Genomic DNA, 20,102 nt, shown 5'->3' on the forward strand with positions numbered 1-20,102 from the left:
CATTCTTCTGAACTCCAGCGAATATAATCCTCACCGACTCAATCTCTCCTCATATGTCCTTCCATCCCAGGAATCAGTCTGGTAAACCTTCGCTGCACTCCCTCTATAGCAAGAACATCCTTCCTCAGATAAGGAGACCAAAGCTGCACACAATATTCCAGGTGTGGTCTCACTAAGGCCCTGTAGAATTGCAGCAAGTTATCCCTGTTCCTATACTCGAATCCTCTGGCTATGAAGGCCAACATACCATCTGCCTTCTTTACCTCCTGCTGCACCTGCATGCTTACCTTCAGCGACTGGTGTACAAGGACACCCAGGTCTCGTTGCACATTCCCCTCTCTCAATTTATAGCTATTCAGATAATAATCTGCCTTCCTGTTTTTGCTACCAAAGTGGATAACCTCACACTTATCCACATTATACTGCATCTGCCATGCATTTGCCCACTCACTCAGCTTGTCCAAATCACACTGAAGCATCTCTGTATCTTCCTCACAGCTCACCCTCCCACCTAGCTTTGTGTCATCTGCAAATTTGGTGATATTACATTTAATTCCCCTATCTAAATCATTAATATATATTGTGAATAACAGGAGACCCAGCACCAATCCCTGTGGTACCCCACTAGTCACTGCCTGCCTAACAGAAAAAGACCCGTTTATTCCTACTCTTTGTTTCCAATCTGCCAACCAGTTTTCTATCCATTTCAACACACTACCCGCAATCCCATCTGCTTTAATTTTAGACGCCAATCCCTTAAGTGAGACTTTGTCAAAAGCCTTCTGAAGGTCCAAATAAACCACATCCACTGGCTCCCCTTCATCAACTCTACTAGTTACATCCTCAAAAAATTCCAGTAGATTTGTCAAGCATGATTTCCCTTTCATAAATCCATGCTGACTCTGTTCAATTCTGCCACTGTTTTCCATGTGCTCAGCTATTAAATCTTTTATAATGGACTCTAGAATTTTCCCCACTACTGACGTCAGGCTGACTGGTCTATAATTCCCTGTTTTCTATCTGCCTACCTTTTTAAATAGTGGGGTTACATTATCTACCCTCCAATCTGTAGGAATTGTTCCAGTGTCTATAGAATCTTGGAAGATGACCGTCAATGCATCCACTATTTCTATGGCCACTTCCTTAAGTACTCTGGGATTTTAGATTATCAGGCCCTGGGGATTTATTAGCCTTCAATCCCATCAATTTCCCCAACACCATTTCCCTACTAATACTGATTTCTTTCAGTTCCTCCCTCTTACTAAACCCTGTGTTCCCCAACATTTCTGGTATGTTATTTGTGTCCTCCTTTGTGAAGACAGAACCAAAGTATGTATTTAGTTGGTCAGCCATTTCTTTGTTCCCATTATAAATTCCCCTGTATTTGACTGTAAGGGACCTACATTTGTCTTCACCAATCTTTTTCTCTTCATATACCTATAGAAACTTTTACAGTCAATTTTTATGTTCACTGCAAGCTTACTCTCGTACGCTATTTTCCCCTTCTTAATCAATCCCTTGGTCCTCCTTTGCCGAATTCTAAACTGCTCCCAATCCTCAGGTCTGTTGTTTTTTTCTGGCCAATTTGTATGCCTCTTCCTTGCATCTAATACCATCTCTAATTTCCCTTGTAAGCCATGGTTAGACCACCTTTCCTGTTTTACTTTTGCGCCAGACAGGAATAAACAATTGTTGCAGTTCACCCATGCGCTCTTTGAATGTTTGCCATTGCCTATCCACCGTCATTCTTTTAAGTAACGTTTCCCAATCCATCATAGCCAACTTGTGCCTCATACCATTGTAGTTTCCTGTATTAAGATTCAGAACCCAAGTTTCAGAATCAACTACGTCACTCTCCATCTTGATGAAGAATTCTATCATATTATGGTTGCTCATCCCCAAGGGGCTTCGCACAACTAGATTGCCAATTATTCCTTTTTCATTACACAATAGCCAGTCGAGGATGGCCTGTTTCACATCCCTAGCTGCCCTTGAAGGTGGTGGTGAGCTGCCTTCTTCAACTGCTGCATTCCATGTGGTAAGCTGCCCTCTTGAACTGCTGCATTCCATGTGGTATAGGTACATCCATAGTGTGTTAGGAAGGGAGTTCTCGGATTTTGACCCAGCGATAGTGAAGGAACGGCAATATATTTCCAAGTCAGGTTGGTGAGTGATTTGGAGGGGAACTTCCAGGTGTTGGTGTTCCCATCTATCTGCTGCCCTTATCCTTCTAGGTGGTAGTAGTCGTGGGTTTGGAAGGTGCTATCGAAGGAGCCTGGGTGAATTCCTGCATTGCAACTTGTAGATAGTACATACTGCTGCTAATGTCCGTCGATGGTGGAGGGAGTGAATGTTTGGGGATGTGCTGCCAATTAAGCAGGCTGCTTTGCCCTGGATGGTGTCAAGCTTCTTGAGTGTTGTGTGAGCTGCACTCATCCAGGCAAGGGGGTAGTATTCCATCACACTCCTGACTTCTGCCCTGTAGATGATGGACAGGCTTTGGGGAGTCAGGAGGTGAGTTACTTGTCACAGGATTCCTAGCCTCTGAACTGTTCTTGTAACCATAGTATTTATATGGCTAGTCCGGTCCAGTTTCTGGTCATTGGTAAACCCCAGCTTGTTGATAGTGGGGGATTCAGCAATGGTAATGCCATTGAACATCGAGGGGTGATGGTTGGATTCTCTTTTAGACAGCACCTTCCAAACCCTGGGCCACTACCATCTAGAAGGACAAGGGCAGCAGACACATGGTAACACCATCACCTGGGAGTTCCCTCCAAGCCACTGACCACTCTGAATTGGAAATATATTGCTGTTCCTTCACTGTCACTGGGTCAAAATCCTGGAATTCCCTCCCTAACAGCACTGTGGGTGTGCCTACACCACATGGACTGCAGCGTTTCAAGAAGGCAGCTCACCACCACCTTCTCAAGGGCAATTAGGGACAGGCAATAAATGCTGGTCTAGTCAGCGACACCCTCATCCTGTAAATGAATAATAAAAAAAATCGGAGTTCAAGAATCACATTGCTCTTTTCATGACAAAGTTCTTACAGTTCATCAGTTTTGGGTTTTACTTCTGCATTAAACCAACTGTTCTGATTCACCAGCAATTAATTTTCCTGTTCAAGACATTTTTCACAATACTTCATAGAGACCTCTGATGCTTGAAGTTCGTCAAGTTTTAACTGAAGGTCTATCTTTGTTGAATTGAATTTTACTGGTTTATCACTTTGACATTTCAAATCCTCAGTCAAGTGTTCTACTTCCTGTGACTGATGCTCAATTGTTCTAATCAATTCTAATTTTTCATTAGCAAACTCATCTTTCAGGCGTGAAAGTTGGTCCTCCACACTGATCAGGTTTTCCTTCAATTGCTTGTTATTGCCATCAGCTTCTTATGTTTGGCTACAATAATTTTTTTGGAGTTTGGTAAGATTAACATTATCAAACACCTGCTGAAATACAGTCATCACCATGGCACTGTCACTGCTAGCCAAATCATTACCCAGAAAAAAATCTACCCCTTCAATAGATGGCCTGGGAATGATTTCCCCCTGTAACAATTCCATCTACTAATCATTTTGTAAATTGACATGAATATATCTTATTCTCTTCCTTCATCAAACTACCTGGAACACAAATTGCATCATCAGCCACTAATAATGCCTGATCTTCCTCTGTATATCTCAAAGTTTTAATTTGTTTACTTATTTTGTTGGATGAGTAAGGAAACCCTTCTCCTTTTGAGATAATGCCTCCAGAACCTCCAGTAGCCTTACTCCCTTTAGCAAAAGTCGAGGAAGAATTCTCCTGATTATCCTGGGCCATATCCCCTTTCCAGTAGGCTCTGGGGGAACACGCTTTACATGTACCACTGCCACAGTTTTAAAACCCACTTCCTTTTCTGGCCAGCCTTTCCTGAGGATTCCTTAAGCATTCCTGCTACTGCCACCAGTTTACTGTTCAATTTCCAACAATGTGCTTTGAGATGCCCTGTCTTATGACAATAAAAGCATACCAGTTTATTTTCACTCCTTTTATTCTCCACACCATAATTTTTCTAGACTGGAACACCTTTTGCCTTCTCCATAATGCTAGACTCTTTTCTGTTCCTCTGATTTCCCCATTGATTCCCATAAGGCAGTTTCTCCACATGTAACTGACTACGTGAGATACCATAGGTATAAGCTAAAATTGCCGCTTCTTGGATCTTCGATACCTGGCATTCATCTAAATATGTCTTAATGGTTACAGCAATGTTATTTATGAATTCTTCCACAATCATAATTTCCCTCACCTTCTCAATTTTTTTTTCTAATTTCAGTGATCAAAACAGCTGACCCCACAGTAGATCTTTTTCCCTTGCAAATTCTATAAATATCTCATTAGGCCTTTTCATTATGGTCCTCAACTTTATTTGATATGCCTCAGGGACAAGCTCATAAGCATTTTAACTGCTTCATAGTCTGCAGGCTGCTCTTCTGACAGACTAATGTACACATTCATAGCTGTACCTGTCAGGACACTTTGTAACATTAAGATCCACGCATCTTTTGGGCCACTTAAACTTCACAGCTATCTTTTCAAATGAGATGAGATATCTTTCAACTCCTTCCTCTGTAAACTAAATAAATATTTTTAGACAAATCAAAATCCTCAGTGGAATCAAACTCATCCTCCGAATCACTATCTTTCCTTCTATTCTTGAACTAAACTTTTCTTTAGCCAGTTGATGCTGTCTGAGTTCTTTCTTTGAAGCTCTCTACCTCTTTCCTTATCTCTTTCATCTTTCGCTAACTTCGCTCTCTGGAGTTCAAAATCAAGCTTTCTCATTCCCATTTCTTTTTCTTCTGTTAATTCAATGTTTTTCCATCTTCTTTTCTATCTCAAGCTGCTTCATTTGCAACTGAATTTTGGCTAACTCTAGCTGTGATACACCAATTTCACGTTTCTCTCTTTTTAATTATAAATGCTAAGTATTTATTTTAATCATATCCTTACAAAATCCTGCTTTTATTTCTATCTTCAATTTATCACCTAACTCTCTAAGTGTAGCCTTATTCAAGGATTTCAAATAATCCACCGTTACATTTTGTACTCTCAGAACAGTCTTAGCAACGGTCAAGCCATTTTTGAGGTCCAACCAGTGTAATATACTTCACAGCAAACTCTGTCCCTACGCCCAATACCTCCAAGTACTCGTTTCTTTAAGGGTTCACAGATCACATTTAAATGCAAGCGTTTTTGATCCTGGGCAAGGTCCCACTATGTCATGATCCCATCTTATTTATTACTGGACAAGTCAGATCCCAGAGTGAAACCTGACTTGATAAATCCTAACTTTTTTTTTAGAAACTGTGGATGTAAGTTACTGAACAAGTTCACTGGAGTCTGCTGATGAACTTTTAACACAAAGAATAAAACATTTACTAAACAAGAAAAATGAATGAGACTACACCAGAGAAAAAAGTAGGAAAGATCTCAATATAAACATAAGAATATGATTCAAATATTCACTCTTCCTTCACTCCAGCTATATCTTTACGGACACATACAAATTCAGAGAGATTAACAATTTACAGTAACTATCTTCTACTTTAATATTCATGGAAAGTATCTGGTACATGTGAATTAACAGGAGAACTGTGGTCAGACATACCACACTGCAAAGTAAATGACAAATGCAACCAAAGAAGATTCTATGGATTTCTCAACAACCTACCCAGGCGCTTGTCACGCCGTGAGCGAACTGGTCTCACTGAAACTCTGGGCAGAATCATTCCAGATTTGTACAAAGTGTGATAGCAAATGGGAAAAAGAATGTTTTATCCACTGGCCGCAATGGCAGCTTTTCATGCCGTATTGTCCCAATCCCGTCTTATTAACCATGCATTCCTAGGAAACATGCCGTTTCACTGGTGGGCGGCCTCCAATTCACCCACTACACTGTCACCTCACTACTTCTTCATGCCTGGTTCCATATTCAAAGTGCAACTGCCTCTCAGTGCTTCAAGCCCAGGACTGCTGCACAGAAGATATGACCCTGAAAAGGCAGGTAGACTGCAGCTTCCTGATTCAGTGACACATCCCTGGAATGCTTTTGGATGACGTGGAGGCCCGCCGTTAAGTCCTCTACCCTGCTCTGGGCAAAGGCCAGCAAGCAAGGTGACAAATCCAGCATGGGAGGTGGTGGCGGCAATAGTCAGCGCCAATGCCCTGCAAAAGAGGACATCCATGCAGTGCGAAAAGAGAATGAGAGAATGAGAGTTCCGCCAGGGTAAGTCACTCTTCTCAACACTCTCAACTCACGTTCACAAACCCATCACATATCCACAGGGATCTCACACATCAAGCGACAACATCACTGCCTCTCAAACACCCTCACATCTCCATCAGGCTTATATCCTCTCAAGCTTGCATCCTCACCTGGTATGCAGGTGCAGCAAGTAATTAAGAAGGCAAATGGAATTTTGGCCTGAATTGCTAGGGGGTTGGAGTTTAAAAATAGGGGAGTCTTGTTACAACTGGACAGGGTGTTGGTGAGGCCGTACCTGGAGTACTGTCTTGGTCCCCGTATGTAAGAAAGGATATATTGGCATTGGAGGCAGTTCAAAAGAGATTCACTAAGCTGATTCCTGGGATGAAGGGGTTGACTTATCAAGACTGGCTAAACAGTTAGACCTTTATTCATTAAAGTTTAGAAGAATGAGGGGTGATCTTATTGAAATGTACAAGATTCTGAAGGGGCTTGAAAGGGTAGATGTTAAGATGTTTCCACTAGTGGGGGAATCTCAAACTAGAGGACATTGTTACAGAATAAGGCTACCCTCATTTAAAACTGAGATGCAAAGGAATTTCTTCTCTCAGAGGATAGTGAATGTCTGGAATTCTCTACCCCAGAGAATTGTGGAGGCTAGATCACTGAAAGTATTTAAAGAGGTGGCAGATAGATTTTTGAAATACTGGGGAGTTGAAGGCTATGAGGAGCTGGCATGTTAAAGAGGGGTTGAGGCCTGGGGAAAATGAGCCATGATCTTATTGAATGGTGAGGCAGGTTTGAAGGGCCGTTGGCCTACTCCCGCTCCTATTTCTTATGTTCTCATAACGTCCATGGTTCCGCTCATCACACAGGGGAAGCTGGCTCACAACAGCAGTGAGAGATCCCAGGCCGGGCGGTGGAGTGGCCCAAATAAGGCCACTTGCTGACTTTGAGGAGCCTGCCATCGTACTGACTGGTGAGGACGTGGACTGTGCCTGTGGCGACGGTGAGTTCGGTGGCAAACACCCACATGAAGATCCTGCACCACATCATCACTCTCTCAACGAGGGAGCTCTGCCAAGCCACCGACACCCTCAATCAGCCAGTCCCTCAGATCCATCTAGGTCCTCACTTCCAGTCAAGAGGACACATCCTCCATTGAAGAGCTGGGAATAAGCAGCCTGGAACGTCGGTCACAGAGCTTACCCACACCCTCCACCAGTGCAGGGACGACACACACCTTGGTAGGACCTCAATGTACAGCAGGCTTGGGTTCACAATCTGTTTGTCACTGCAAGGTCGCCTCTGGATTCGGCCTTCCAACCCATTGTGCAGAGTCAGCTGAAGGCGGGGGAATATTATGCAGAGCTGTTGGAAGCGCTCAACAGAGTGGCACACGGCTCAGAGGAGTGCATCCACCTGCTCTCTGATGAAGCGGTGTCCACATGTGCGTGTTTGGAGGTCTCCATGGGAAGGATAGCAGAGGCCATGGAATCCCTGGTCCAGGAGAATGCAGAAATGCGTGTAGACCTGCACACCATCACAGTAATCATGGGTGACTTCCTGTTGTGGCAACGCAAAAGGGAAACAGGGCACCTCGGCATCCCTCCAGGGGCTTTTTCCCTTCAATGGGTCAGGCCGGGGCTCTTGGGTACCCGAAGGGAGGAAAAGCGGTAGCTGGACATCCCTGGGTCATCCAATCAGGAATCTCAGACGCTGTTCTCTCCCTCCAAGTCCCCTTTGCCTGTGATCCCTTCAACCTCAACCTCATACTCCAACTACCCTCGCCATCGCTTCTATTGATACAGTTGCACCATCACCCTCCCACCCTACCAGCTCACTCTGCCCTCTCTCATTCTCACCATTCCCTCCTACCATGCCCACCATCATTTCGCTTTCCAAGAGGAAATCATCATCTTCATAAACCCTCCTTTGCACATTCATCAGGACATCCCCTCCTCATTACTCTTTCCTCCCCCGGACTCCTTCCTCCCCCGGACTCTTTCCCCCTTCCGGACTCCTGACTCCTTCCTCCCCCAGACACCTTCCCCACCCCCTCAACCCCCTGAACTCCTTCCTCCACCCGAAATCCTTCCTCACCTTTGAACTCCTTCCCTTACACATTCCTCCCCCTTACACTTACCTCTCTAGTTGCTGTATTCTCCCGTTACATCCTCCTCCCCCATACTCCCTTGACCCCCCCCCACCGACAACCTCACCTCCCTGACAACTTCATTCCCTACCTCCCAACCTCACCCCCCATGACACCTCCATTCCCAGCCGCATCCCATCGACAGCTTTGTTCCCCCACTTCCAACCTCACATCCCCAGCACACCTTCCTTTACCTGTCAAACCTAGACCTTCCTGCCCCACCCACCCCCAGAAGACCTTCCTCTCTCAGTCAAACGTACACCATCCTCTCTACCTACTCAATGATAATCCATAGCAGACCATGGTCAAGACACTCAAGTCCTGAAACAGACCCTCAACAGTGACCTTCCACTTTCCATGTGCTGCTTCATGGCGGAACCATGTCCATGAGAATCCACCCAGCATGCAATGTGCATTCCTCCAGAATTCTGTTGCTGGCAGGCTCCAACATCTCCTGCTCCTTGGATGTCCGAGATGTGAGCAAGGCCCTGATGGTAAGTCCTAAATTCTGCACTTCACACTTGTCAAGATGTGCTTTGCATAGCATATTTCTAGCTGATGTGAGCAGTAAATTTGACTTGGTGCATGATTCCAGCGAGCTGGGCTTATAATGACATGCAAATATATTACAATGAAGTTCCTGACTTGCGCCAGTGGGAAACATAGCCCGGCATTGATGGACAAAGCAGATGATTGCAGGCTGGTTTCACAACGACGTGAAAATGATTTTTGGCCTTCCCGCCATATTATCCGTTCATGCCCGGCCCGTGGCACCAAGTCACCAGCCTTCAGCTGCCCTCAGTTCTTCTGGGTTTCTCTTGAGCCTACTTTGCTACAAGTCTGCTCCCCATAGCTCTTTCTTTAATTTGGAGCTTTTTTTCTCTGCCTCTGTCATTTATCTTGACTCAGGGGGACCCCTCTCTGAAACCTGTCTTTGTCCCTGCCTGGGGCTTTCTTCTGGGACCTCCTTCTGTCCCACCCCGTAGTTTGGGACCTTATTCTTGGTTTGGAACCTTGTCCCTGTCCCCCTTCCTAGATCCTGCACCTGGGACACCTTCTGTCGAATGGTACTTCGGTTCAGATCACCGTAGTTTCACAGTATTACACTTCTTTACCTTCTCTGCATGTGCGCAGGGCCGGTTCTTAGCTTAAAGACTGAAAGTGGACAAACTGCACATGTATGGTCACTTCCCGGCCGGCGCTTGCACAGAAGATCCGAGTTCCCAAGCTAAAGATGGTAAAAGACACCAACTGCACATTGTGGCCATTTCCCGGCTGGCACCAGTGAGGAAGACCTGAGTTCCCAAGCTAAAGATGGTAAACGACACCAACTGTGCATGTGTGGCGACCTCCCAGCTGGTGCATTTGCAGAAGGCCCAAGGCCGCTAGAAACTGGAGCTTCTAGCCTCTGTCTGTCGATCTAAACCTAAGGTAAGTTTTTTGGGTTTGCTAACACATGAATGTTGCAAAATATACTGAAGTGCACCATTCACTACATAAGGGAGGGAAACAAAGACAGAAATGAAAGACAATCATTTCATCATTGGAACTAAATATCCAAGGGTATTCGATATTTAGGAAGGACAGATAAAAAGGAAATGGAGGTGGCATGGCCTTGTTAATTAAGGATGAGATCAGTGCAATAGTGAGAGAGGATATTGGCTCAGAAAACCTAGATGTAGAATCAGTCTGGGTGGAGCTAAGAAGCAACAAGGGGCCGAAAACATTAGTGGGAGTTGACTATAGTCCTCCAAACAGTAGTGGTAAGGTACGGCACAGTGTTAAATGGAATTAGAGATGCAAGTAACAAGGGTGCTACAGTAATCATGGGTGACTTTAAACTACATATAGACTGGGCAAACCAAATTAGGAATAATACTAAAGCGGATGAATTCCTGGCGTGTGTACGAGATGGTTTTTTAGACCAGTACGTCCAGGAACCAACTAGGGGACAGGCTATTCTAGATTTAGTTTTGTGCAATGGGAAGGAGTTAATTAATAATCTTGTTGTGCAGGGTCCTTTAAGGAACAGTGACAATAACATGATAGAATTCTTTATTAGGATGGAAAGTGAAGTAATCCAATCCGAAACTAGGATTCCAAATCTAAACAAAGGAAACTATGAAGGTATGAGACGTGAGTTGGCTAATATAGATTGGGGAACTTCATTAAAGGCATGATGGTGGATAGGCAATGGCTAAAATTTAAGGAACGAGTATATGCATTGCAACAGTTATACGTTTCTTTCTGGCGCAAAATCACAACAGGAAAAGTGGTTCAACCATGGCTAACAAAAGAAATTAAGGATAGTTTTAGATTAGGAGTCATATAAAGTTGCTAGAAAAGCCTGCAAGCCTGAGGATTGGGAGCAGCTTAGAATTCAGCAAAGGAAGACCAAGAGATTGATTAAGAGGGGGAAAAGAGAGTACGAGAGTAAACTTGCAAGGAACATAAAAGAGGACTCAAAAAGCTCCGATAAGTATGTAAGAAGAAAAAGGTTAATGAAGACAAATGTAGGTTCTTTGCAGTCCAAAACAGGAGAATTTAAATCAGAGAACAAGGATATGGCACCGCAATTAAACAACTACTTTATTTCTATCTTCATGAAGGAAGGCACAAATAATTCCCAGAAACACTAGGGAATTGAAGGTCGAGTGAGAAGGACGAATTGGAGGAAATCATCATTACTAAAAGTGCTGGAGAAATTAATGCTGATAAATCCCCAGGGCTTGATAATCTACATTGTAGGGTACTAAAGGAGGTGGCAATGAAAATAGTGGATGCGTTGGTTGTCACCTTCCAAAATTCTGTAGGTTCTGGAACAGTCCTGGCAGATTGGAGAGTGGTAAATATAATTCCACTATTTAAAAAGGGAGGGAGGGAGAAAACAGAGAATTATAGACCAGTTAGCCTAACATTAGTAGTAGGGAAAATTCTATAAAGCATGTGATAACAGAACACTTAGAAAAGATCAGCCAAGTTAGACAAAGTTGACATGGATTTAGGACAGGTAAATCATGCTTGACAAACCTACTGGTGTTTTATGAGGATCTAATTAGCAGAATAGATAAGGGAGAACCTGTGGATATAGTGTATTTGGATTTTCAGAAAGCTTTTGATAAAATCCCACATAAGAGGTTAGTATGCAAAATTAAAGTGCACCGAATTGGGGGTAATATATTGCCATGGATTGAGAATTGGTTACCAGACAGGAAACAGAGTAGGAATAAATGGGTCCTTTTCTGAGTGGCAGGCAGTGACTAGTGGGGTACCACAGGGATCAGTGCTTGGGCCCCAGCTATTCACAATATATATCAATGATTTGGATGAGGGAACCAAATGTATTATTTCCACGTTTGCTGATGACATGAAACTTAGTGGGAATGTGGGCAATGAGGAGAATGTTGAGGCTTCAAGGCGATTTAGACAGGTTGAGTGAGTAAGGAAATACATGGCAGATGCAGTATAACATGGATAAGTGTGAAGTTATCCACTTCTGTAGGAAAAAAAAAGAATAGCAGAGTATCATTTAAATGGTGATAGAGTGGGAAATGTTGACCTGGGTGTCCTTGTCGCCAATCACTGAAAGCAAGCATGCAGGTGCAGCAAGCAGTTAAGAAGGCAAATGGTATGCCGGCCTTCATTGCGAGAGGACTTGAGTACTGGAGCAAGGATGTCCTACTGCAGCTGGATGGGCCTTGGTGAGACTATACCTGAAGTATTGTGTGTAGTTCTGGTCTCCTTTCCTAAGAAAGGGTATACTTGCCATAGAGGGAGTGCAGCGAAGGTTCACCAAACTGATTCCTGGGATGGCAAGATTGTCGTATGAGGAGAGATTAGACTAACCAGGCCTGTATTCACTGGAGTTCAGAAGAATGAGAGGGGATATCATTGAAATGTATAAAATTCTGCCGGAGCTGGACAGACTGGGTGCAGGGTTGATGTTTACCCTGGCTGGAGGGGGTCTAGAACAACAGGTCACAATCTCAGGATATGGGAAACAAAAACAGAATTACCTGATAAAACTGAGCAGGTCTGGCAGCATCGGCGGAGAAGAAAAGAGTTGACGTTTCGAGTCCTCATGACCCTTCGACAGAACTTGAGTGAATCCAAGAAAGGGGTGAAATATAAGCTGGTTTAAGGTGTGTGGCGGGGCGGGGGGGTGGTGGGGGGGAGGGTGGTGGGGTTTGGGTGGGGGGAGAGAAGTGGAGGGGGTTGGTGTGGTTGTAGGGACAAACAAGCAGTGATAGAAGCAGATCATAAAAAGATGTCACAGACAACAGAACAAAAGAACACTTAGGTGTTAAAGTTGGTGATATTATCTAAACAAATGTGCTAATTAAGAATGGATGGTAGGGCACTCAAGGTATAGCTCTAGTGGGGGTGGGGGCAGCATAAAAGATTTAAAAATATTTAAAAATAATGGAAATAGGTGGGAAAAGAAAAATCTATATAAATTATTGGAAAAAACAAAAGGAAGGGGGAAGAAACAGAAAGGGGGTCGGAATGGAGGAGGGACCTCAAGACCTAAAGTTGTTGAATTCAATATTCAGTCCGGAAGGCTGTAAAGTGCCTAGTCGGAAGATGAGGTGTTTTTCCTCCAGTTTGCGTTGGGCTTCACTGGAACAACGCAGCAAGCCAAGGACAGACATGTGGGCAAGAGAGCAGGGTGGAGTGTTAAAATGGCAAGCGACAGGGAGGTTTGGGTCATTCTTGCGGACAGACCGCAGGTGTTCTGCAAAGCAGTAGCCCAGTTTACGTTTGGTCTCTCCAATGTAGAGGAGACTACATTGGGAGCAACGAATGCAGTAGACTAAATTGGGGGAAATGCAAGTGAAATGCTGCTTCACTTGAAAGGAGTGTTTGGGCCCTTGGACGGTGAGGAGAGAGGAGGTGAAAGGGCAGGTGTTACATCTTTTGCGTGGGCGTGGGGTGGTGCCATAGGAGGGGGTTGAGGAGCAGGGGGTGATGGAGGAGTGGACCAGGGTGTCCCAGAGGGAACGATCCCTACGGAATGCCGATAGGGGTGGTGAAGGAAAGATGTGTTTGGTGGTGGCATCATGCTGGAGTTGACGGAAATGGCGGAGGATGATCCTTTGAAGTGGAGGCTGGTGGGGTGATAAGTGAGGAAAAGGGGGACCCTATCATGTGCCTGGGAGGGAGGAGAAGGCGTGAGGGTGGATGTGCGGGAGATGGGCCGGACACGGTTGAGGGCCCTGTCAACAACCGTGGGTGGAAAACCTCGCTTAAGGAAGAAGGAGGACATGTCAGAGGAACTGTTTTTGAAGGTAGCAACATCGGAACAGATGCGACGGAGGCGAAGGAACTGAGAGAACGGGATGGAGTCCTTACAGGAAGCGGGGTGTGAGGAGCTGTAGTCGAGGTAGCTGTGGGAGTCGGTAGGTTTGTAATGGATATGGGTGGACAGTCTATCACCAGAGATTGAGACAGAGAGTTCAAGGAAGGGAAGGGAAGTGTCAGAGATGGACCACGTGAAAATGATGGAGGGGTGGAGATTGGGAGCAAAATTAATAAATTTTTCCAAGTCCCGACGAGAGCATGAAGCAGCACCGAAGTAATCATCGATGTACTGGAGAAAGAGTTGTGGAAGGGGGCCGGAGTAGGACTGGAACAAGGAATGTTCCACATACCCCATAAAGAGACAGGCATAGCTGGGGCCCATGCGGGTACCCATAGCCACACCTTTTATTTGGAGGAAGTGAGAGGAGTTGAAGGAGAAATTGTTCAATGTGAGAACAAGTTCAGCCAGACGGAGGACATTAGTGGTAGATGGGGATTGTTCGGACCCTGTTCGAGGAAGAAGATAAGGGCCCTCAGACCATCCTGGTGGGGGATGGAGGTGTAGAGGGATTGGACGTCCATGGTGAAGAGGAAGCGGTTGAGGCCAGGGAACTGGAAATTGTTGATGTGACGTAAGGTGTCAGAGGAATCACGGATGTAGGTGGGAAGGGACTGGACAAGGGGAGAGAGAAGGGAGTCAAGATAATGAGAAATGAGTTCTGTGGGGCAGGAGCAAGCTGAGACGATCGGTCTACCAGGACAGTTCTGTTTGTGGATTTTGGGTAGGAGGTAGAAGCGGGCCGTCCGAGGTTGGGCGACTATCAGGTTGGAAGCTGTGGGAGGAAGATCCCCAGAGGAGATGAGGTCAGTGACAGTCCTGGAAACAATGGCTTGATGTTCAGTGGTGGGGTCAAGATCCAGGGAGAGGTAGGAGGAAGGACTCCATCCCATTCTTTCAGTTCCTTCGCCTCCGTCGCATCCGTACCGATGTTGCTACCTTCAAAAACAGTTCCTCTGACATGTCCTCCTTCTTCCTTAACCGAGGTTTTCTACCCACAGTCGTTGACAGGGCCCTCAACCGTGTCCAGCCCATCTCCCGCGCATCCGCCCTCACGCCTTCTCCTCCCTCCCAGAAACATGATAGGGTCCCCCCTGTCCTCACTTATCACCCCACCAGCCTCCGCATTCAAAGGATCATCCTCCGCCATTTCCGCCAACTCCAGCATGATGCCATCACCAAACACATCTTCCCTTCACCACCCCTATCGGCATTCCATAGGAATCGTTCCCTCCGGGACACCCTGGTCCACTCCTCCATCACCCCCTGCTCCTCAACCCCCTCCTATGGCACCACCCCATGCCCACGCAAAAGATGTAACACCTGCCCCTTCACTTCCTCTCTCCTCAACGTCCAAGGGCCCAAACACTCCTTTCAAGTGAAGCAGCATTTCACTTGCATTTCCCCCAACTTAGTCTACTGCATTCGTTGCTCCCAATGTGGTCTCCTCTACGTTGGAGAGACCAAACGTAAACTGGGCGACTGCTTTGCAGAACACCTGCGGTCTGTCCGCAAGAATGACCCAAACCTCCCTGTCGCTTGCCATTTTAACACTCCACCCTGCTCTCCTGCCCACATGTTTGTCCTTGGCTTGCTGCATTGTTCCAGTGAAGCCCAACGCAAACTGGAGGAACAACACCTCATCTTCTGACTAGGCACTTTACAGCCTTCCGGACTGAATATTGAATTCAACAACTTTAGGTCTTGAGCTCCCTCCTCCATCCCCACCCCCTTTCTGTTTCTTCCCCCTTCCTTTTGTTTTTTCCAATAAATTATATAGATTTTTCTTTTCCCACCTATTTCCATTATTTTTAAATATTTTTAAATCTTTTATGCTGCCCCCACCCCCACTAGAGCTATACCTTGAGTGCCCTACCATCCATTCTTAATTAGCACATTTGTTTAGATAATATCACCAACTTTAACACCTATGTGTTCTTTTGTTCTGTTGTCTGTGACATCTTTTTATGATCTGCTTCTATCACTGCTTGTTTGTCCCTACAACCACACCAACCCCCTCCACTTCTCTCCCCCCACCCAAACACCGCCCCCCCCCCAGCCACACACCTTAAACCAGCTTATATTTCACCCCTTTCTTAGATTCACTCAAGTTCTGTCGAAGGGTCATGAGGACTCGAAACGTCAACTCTTTTCTTCTCCGCCGATGCTGCCAGACCTGCTGACTTTTTCCAAGTAATTCTGTTTTTGTTTTGGATTTCCAGCATCCGCAGTTTTTTTGTTTTTATCTCAGGATATGGGGTAGGCCATTTAGGACTGAGATGAGGAGAAATTTCTTCACTCAGAGGTTGGTGAACCTGTGGAATTCTCTACCACAGAAGGCTGTGGAGGCCAAGTCACTGAATATATTTAAGAAGGAAATAGATAGATTTCTAGACTCCAAAGGCACTAAGGAGTGTGAGGAGAGAGTGGGAGTATGGTGTTGAGATAGATGATCAGCCATGATCATATTGAATTGTGGGGCAGGCTCGAAGGGCCAAATGACCACCTCCTACTTCTATTTTTCTATGCTTCAATGGGCAGGATCTTCGGGTCATCGAGCGGGCGCGGTGGTCGGGCCCGGGAGCAGCCGGGAAACGGGCCGCTGCGCACAATCGGCCCCCGACCGTGATTTAATGCTGGCTGGCCAATTAATGGCCAGCCAGCGTGAAAGGCATGCTGAGAAGCTCAGCCCTGCCAGGGTGGAGGTGTGAGCACAAAAGTCTGCAAATATGCGGGGGAGTGCCTACTGAAAGCCCCCTGAAGGCAGGGAGCTGCCTCAAGAAGCTGAACAATTTTAAATTCATAAAGAAATATTTTTAAAACCTGAAAAGAATATCCCAACATTGGACTCACTCAAAGTAACATAATCAGGATAAAAATTCTGCCCAAAAATTAATGTTTACTTTTTATTTAATTGTGGAAACCTCATCCCACCAGTGGATGAGGTTTCCTAGAAAATCTAAAGACCGCCCACCAACTGTAAGGTTGGACAGGCAGTGAAAAATATCTTTTAGTTAATGGATTAATGGCCTTAATAGGTTGGTGGACGTGCTGCCGACTAAAATATTGCACAAGTGCATGATGACATCAGGATGCTTGCCTGCCGTCATCGAGCGCTATTTTACACCCAATTGGGTTGGGCACAGGGCCTTAATTTTTCAGTCGGTGTGCGGGGGCGGGCCGAACATGCCGGTGCATAAAATGACGTGTAACGACGTAGGGTGTGTGTCCTTTGTCTTGCTGTATCGCGGTGTTTCCTTTGGCGGGCATGCGCCGGAGTCGGGTGCTCACTTGCCGATAATTGATAGGCCTATTAAGGCCATTAACGAATTAATTAAGGTAGTTGTTTACACTGCCCATCCAACCTTAAGGTTGGCGAGCAGACAAAAAGGCCAAACTATTTCTGAAATGTAAAAACTTGTCCTATTTCATCTGACACAGTCACATGAGGGGACATGTTTAATTAAATTTTCAAACCATTTAGTTATTTATTTCAAAAGCACTTCAATCTCCCTGAGGCAGCTCCATGTGCGAAAGAGCACTGGCCCCGACTCTCCCTCCTCCCCCAACCCGCACAGGTAGCGCTGAGTGCTAAGGCTCGCATCTTATGCTGGGCAGGCCTTAATTGGCTTTCCCATGTAAAATGGCGGCGCGGAGCTGATCGCAGACAGCGGTTGGCTTTGTGTCCGCTCCCGCCCGCTCCCGCCGAGCCCTCCCGCTGACTGAAAAATTCAGGCCTATGTTTCTATAACATCTACCCCAATGCTCAAATTTGTACTTGGTCCCATATACCACCCTCCTTCCTTCATCCTACATGTGATAAAAACAATTCTTGTTGCATCATGTCCTACTCCAATTCATTCTTTCCCATGGGACTGTAGTATTTACGTATTCACCTCCCTTAGTATTCCCTTCTTCCTACAATCTAGATCACAGAATCACAGAATCACACAGTGCAAAAGAGGCCATTCGGCCCATCGAGTCTGCGCTGACACGTGAGAAACATCTGACCTACCTACCTAATCCCATTTACCAGCACTTGGCCCATAGCCTTGAATGTTATGACATGCCAAGTGCTCATCCGGGTCCTTTTTGAAGGTATGAGGCAACCTGTCTCCAACACCCTCCCAGGCAGTGCATTCCAAACTGTCACCACCCTCTGGGTAAAAAAGTTTTTCCTCACATCCCCCCTAAATCTCCTGCCTCTCACCTTGAACATGTGTCCCCTCGTGACTGACCCTTCAACTAAGGGGAACAGCTGCTCTCTATCCACCCTGACCATGCCCCTCATAATCTTGTACACCTCGATCAGGTCACCCCTCAGTCTTCTCTGCTACAACGAAAACAACCCAAGTCTATCCAACCTCTCTTCATAACTTAATTATTTCATCCCAGGCAACATCCTGGTGATGCTTTTAAATACAAGCTAACAGCAGTTATCTCATGACCTTTACTTGTTTTCATCACTGGCAGTGCTGTGTATTGGTCCTTCATATAGGCTTCTCAATAAAATAGAAGTGTTTTTCAATCCCAAAGTGAATTGTCTTTGCATTGAGCCTTCTTTTATTGTCTCATTTCTGGCAGTATTCTCTATAAATCAATGTCAAATCATTACGTTTCAGAATATCTGAAATAAATGAAAATAAATGCTAAAATGGCATCAATCAAGGCAGACTGTAGAAAAGTGGAATGAATTGTAATAATGTGATATCTAGCCGTGAACAGGTTGACCGGAAGGTTTTGTTCTTTTGTTAAGAGCCAGACACAGCACAGGCTGTAAATCCAAGAGACAATCAGGCTATCACCAGCACTCTGCTCTTCCTTTCTTGTTATTGCTACTTTACATGTGTGTGATCAGTCATTACACATGAACTCAAAGTAAGATGGATAATGCTTTGCCCAAATACATTGGGAAAGGTTTGGGTAAAACATAAAGAAAACAGCACATTGTAAACATCAGCACATTTACTTACATGGATTGGGTCCAGAATCTTAACTGCAGCCTTGCTGTCATTTTTTTTGTTTAATACTTTGAAGACTTTGCCATAGGTCCCTTTACCAATGGTTTCAATAATCTCCCACGTATCTGAGGGATCAGGGAAACTGTCAAAGATGATAGTTTTTCCAGTTAACGGGAACATCCCTAAAAGTGATCCCCTGATAAACAATTGAAAAGAAACAATAAATAAAATACATTACACTCTTGCTAACATTCAGAGCCAACAAGTAAAATCTTGCTTTTACCCAAACACAACAATCTTGGATACAAATTCAAAAGGCAGCATGACTTTAATGAGCATTCTATCCACTTCCAGTCATATTGTGTAAAATATTTACAGAAGTGTTTGTTACAGGCCAGGTTTTCTCCAAACTATTGTCTGCTCATGGCAAAAGGCCCATAAGCCATCAAAGACTCCTGTGGCCTCATCTATGTTGAGAATGGGACAGCAAGAAATGGAATTACGAAGAACCCCTGGTTGTGGTACTTAGGCACCATAAATCACATAGGATGCCCATCATATTCTTCAATATCCTTTGAAAGGTAGATAGGAAAGAAAGGCTTGCATTATACAGTACCGCTCACAACTTGCTGACATCTCAAAGCATTTTATACACAATGAGATACTTCCGACGTGTACTTTTAAAGATGGAAATTACCATTCCATCAGACAAATGAGGCAGAATTTTTCGCTTGGCAGGCGGACGTGTGCCCGACCCGCTCGAATGTAAAATGACGCGCATTGACGTCGGCCAAGCGTGCCAACATCAACGCGCCCTCTCGTGATATTTCGCCAGGTGGGTGCACAAAGGAGATGGAGTCATGCCCGCCATTAATTAAGAGGCCAGTTAAGAATTTTCGGCCATCACACAGGCAAAACAGGCAGGTGGGCAGGCCACAATTTGCAAAAGCTCATCCATGGGCGGGATAAGGAGAGTCAGCAGCATTATTAATATGAGTTGTGAGGAGTTTTGGAGATCATGTGCTGCTGTTTGATTTTGTGACTGGACAACTTCACCTCACTTTAGAGCTGCATCCTGAGCATTTCCAGGCTTCATTTCAGGACTCATTGGTGTCTTCCAGGCCCCTGGAATTTTCAGACTACGTGCACCCTTCCAGGTATCAGACAGCCTTCCATAACCCTAGTAATGGAGATTGTGGTCTCTGCTGGTGGCATCTCTTCTGAGGAGGAAGAGAGGGGCTGAAGGGAGAGGAGGCCGAATGCAACTTCCATGGGAGCCACCTGTGGGAGGAGAGGTGCAGGCACAGGGAGGCAGTCCAAGGCAGTAGGGGGGCCACAGAAGATGGCACTATCCCGCTGCCAGCATTTA

General features: G+C 45.3%; 1 protein-coding gene across 1 annotated transcript in view; it reads right to left on the minus strand.

The window, feature by feature from the left end:
• myo3a (myosin IIIA) overlaps nucleotides 1-18,919 on the minus strand; it is a 611,422-nt gene extending 592,503 nt beyond the window's left edge. The window contains exon 1 of the mRNA XM_041183939.1: nucleotides 18,746-18,919. Coding sequence (XP_041039873.1) covers nucleotides 18,746-18,913 — 168 coding nt within the window. The 5' untranslated portion in view covers nucleotides 18,914-18,919. The remainder of the gene's footprint in view (nucleotides 1-18,745) is intronic.
• Nucleotides 18,920-20,102: the final 1,183 nt, after the last annotated feature.

This window comes from Carcharodon carcharias, chromosome 3 (assembly GCF_017639515.1).
Source record: "Carcharodon carcharias isolate sCarCar2 chromosome 3, sCarCar2.pri, whole genome shotgun sequence".
Classification (NCBI taxonomy): domain Eukaryota; kingdom Metazoa; phylum Chordata; class Chondrichthyes; order Lamniformes; family Lamnidae; genus Carcharodon; species Carcharodon carcharias.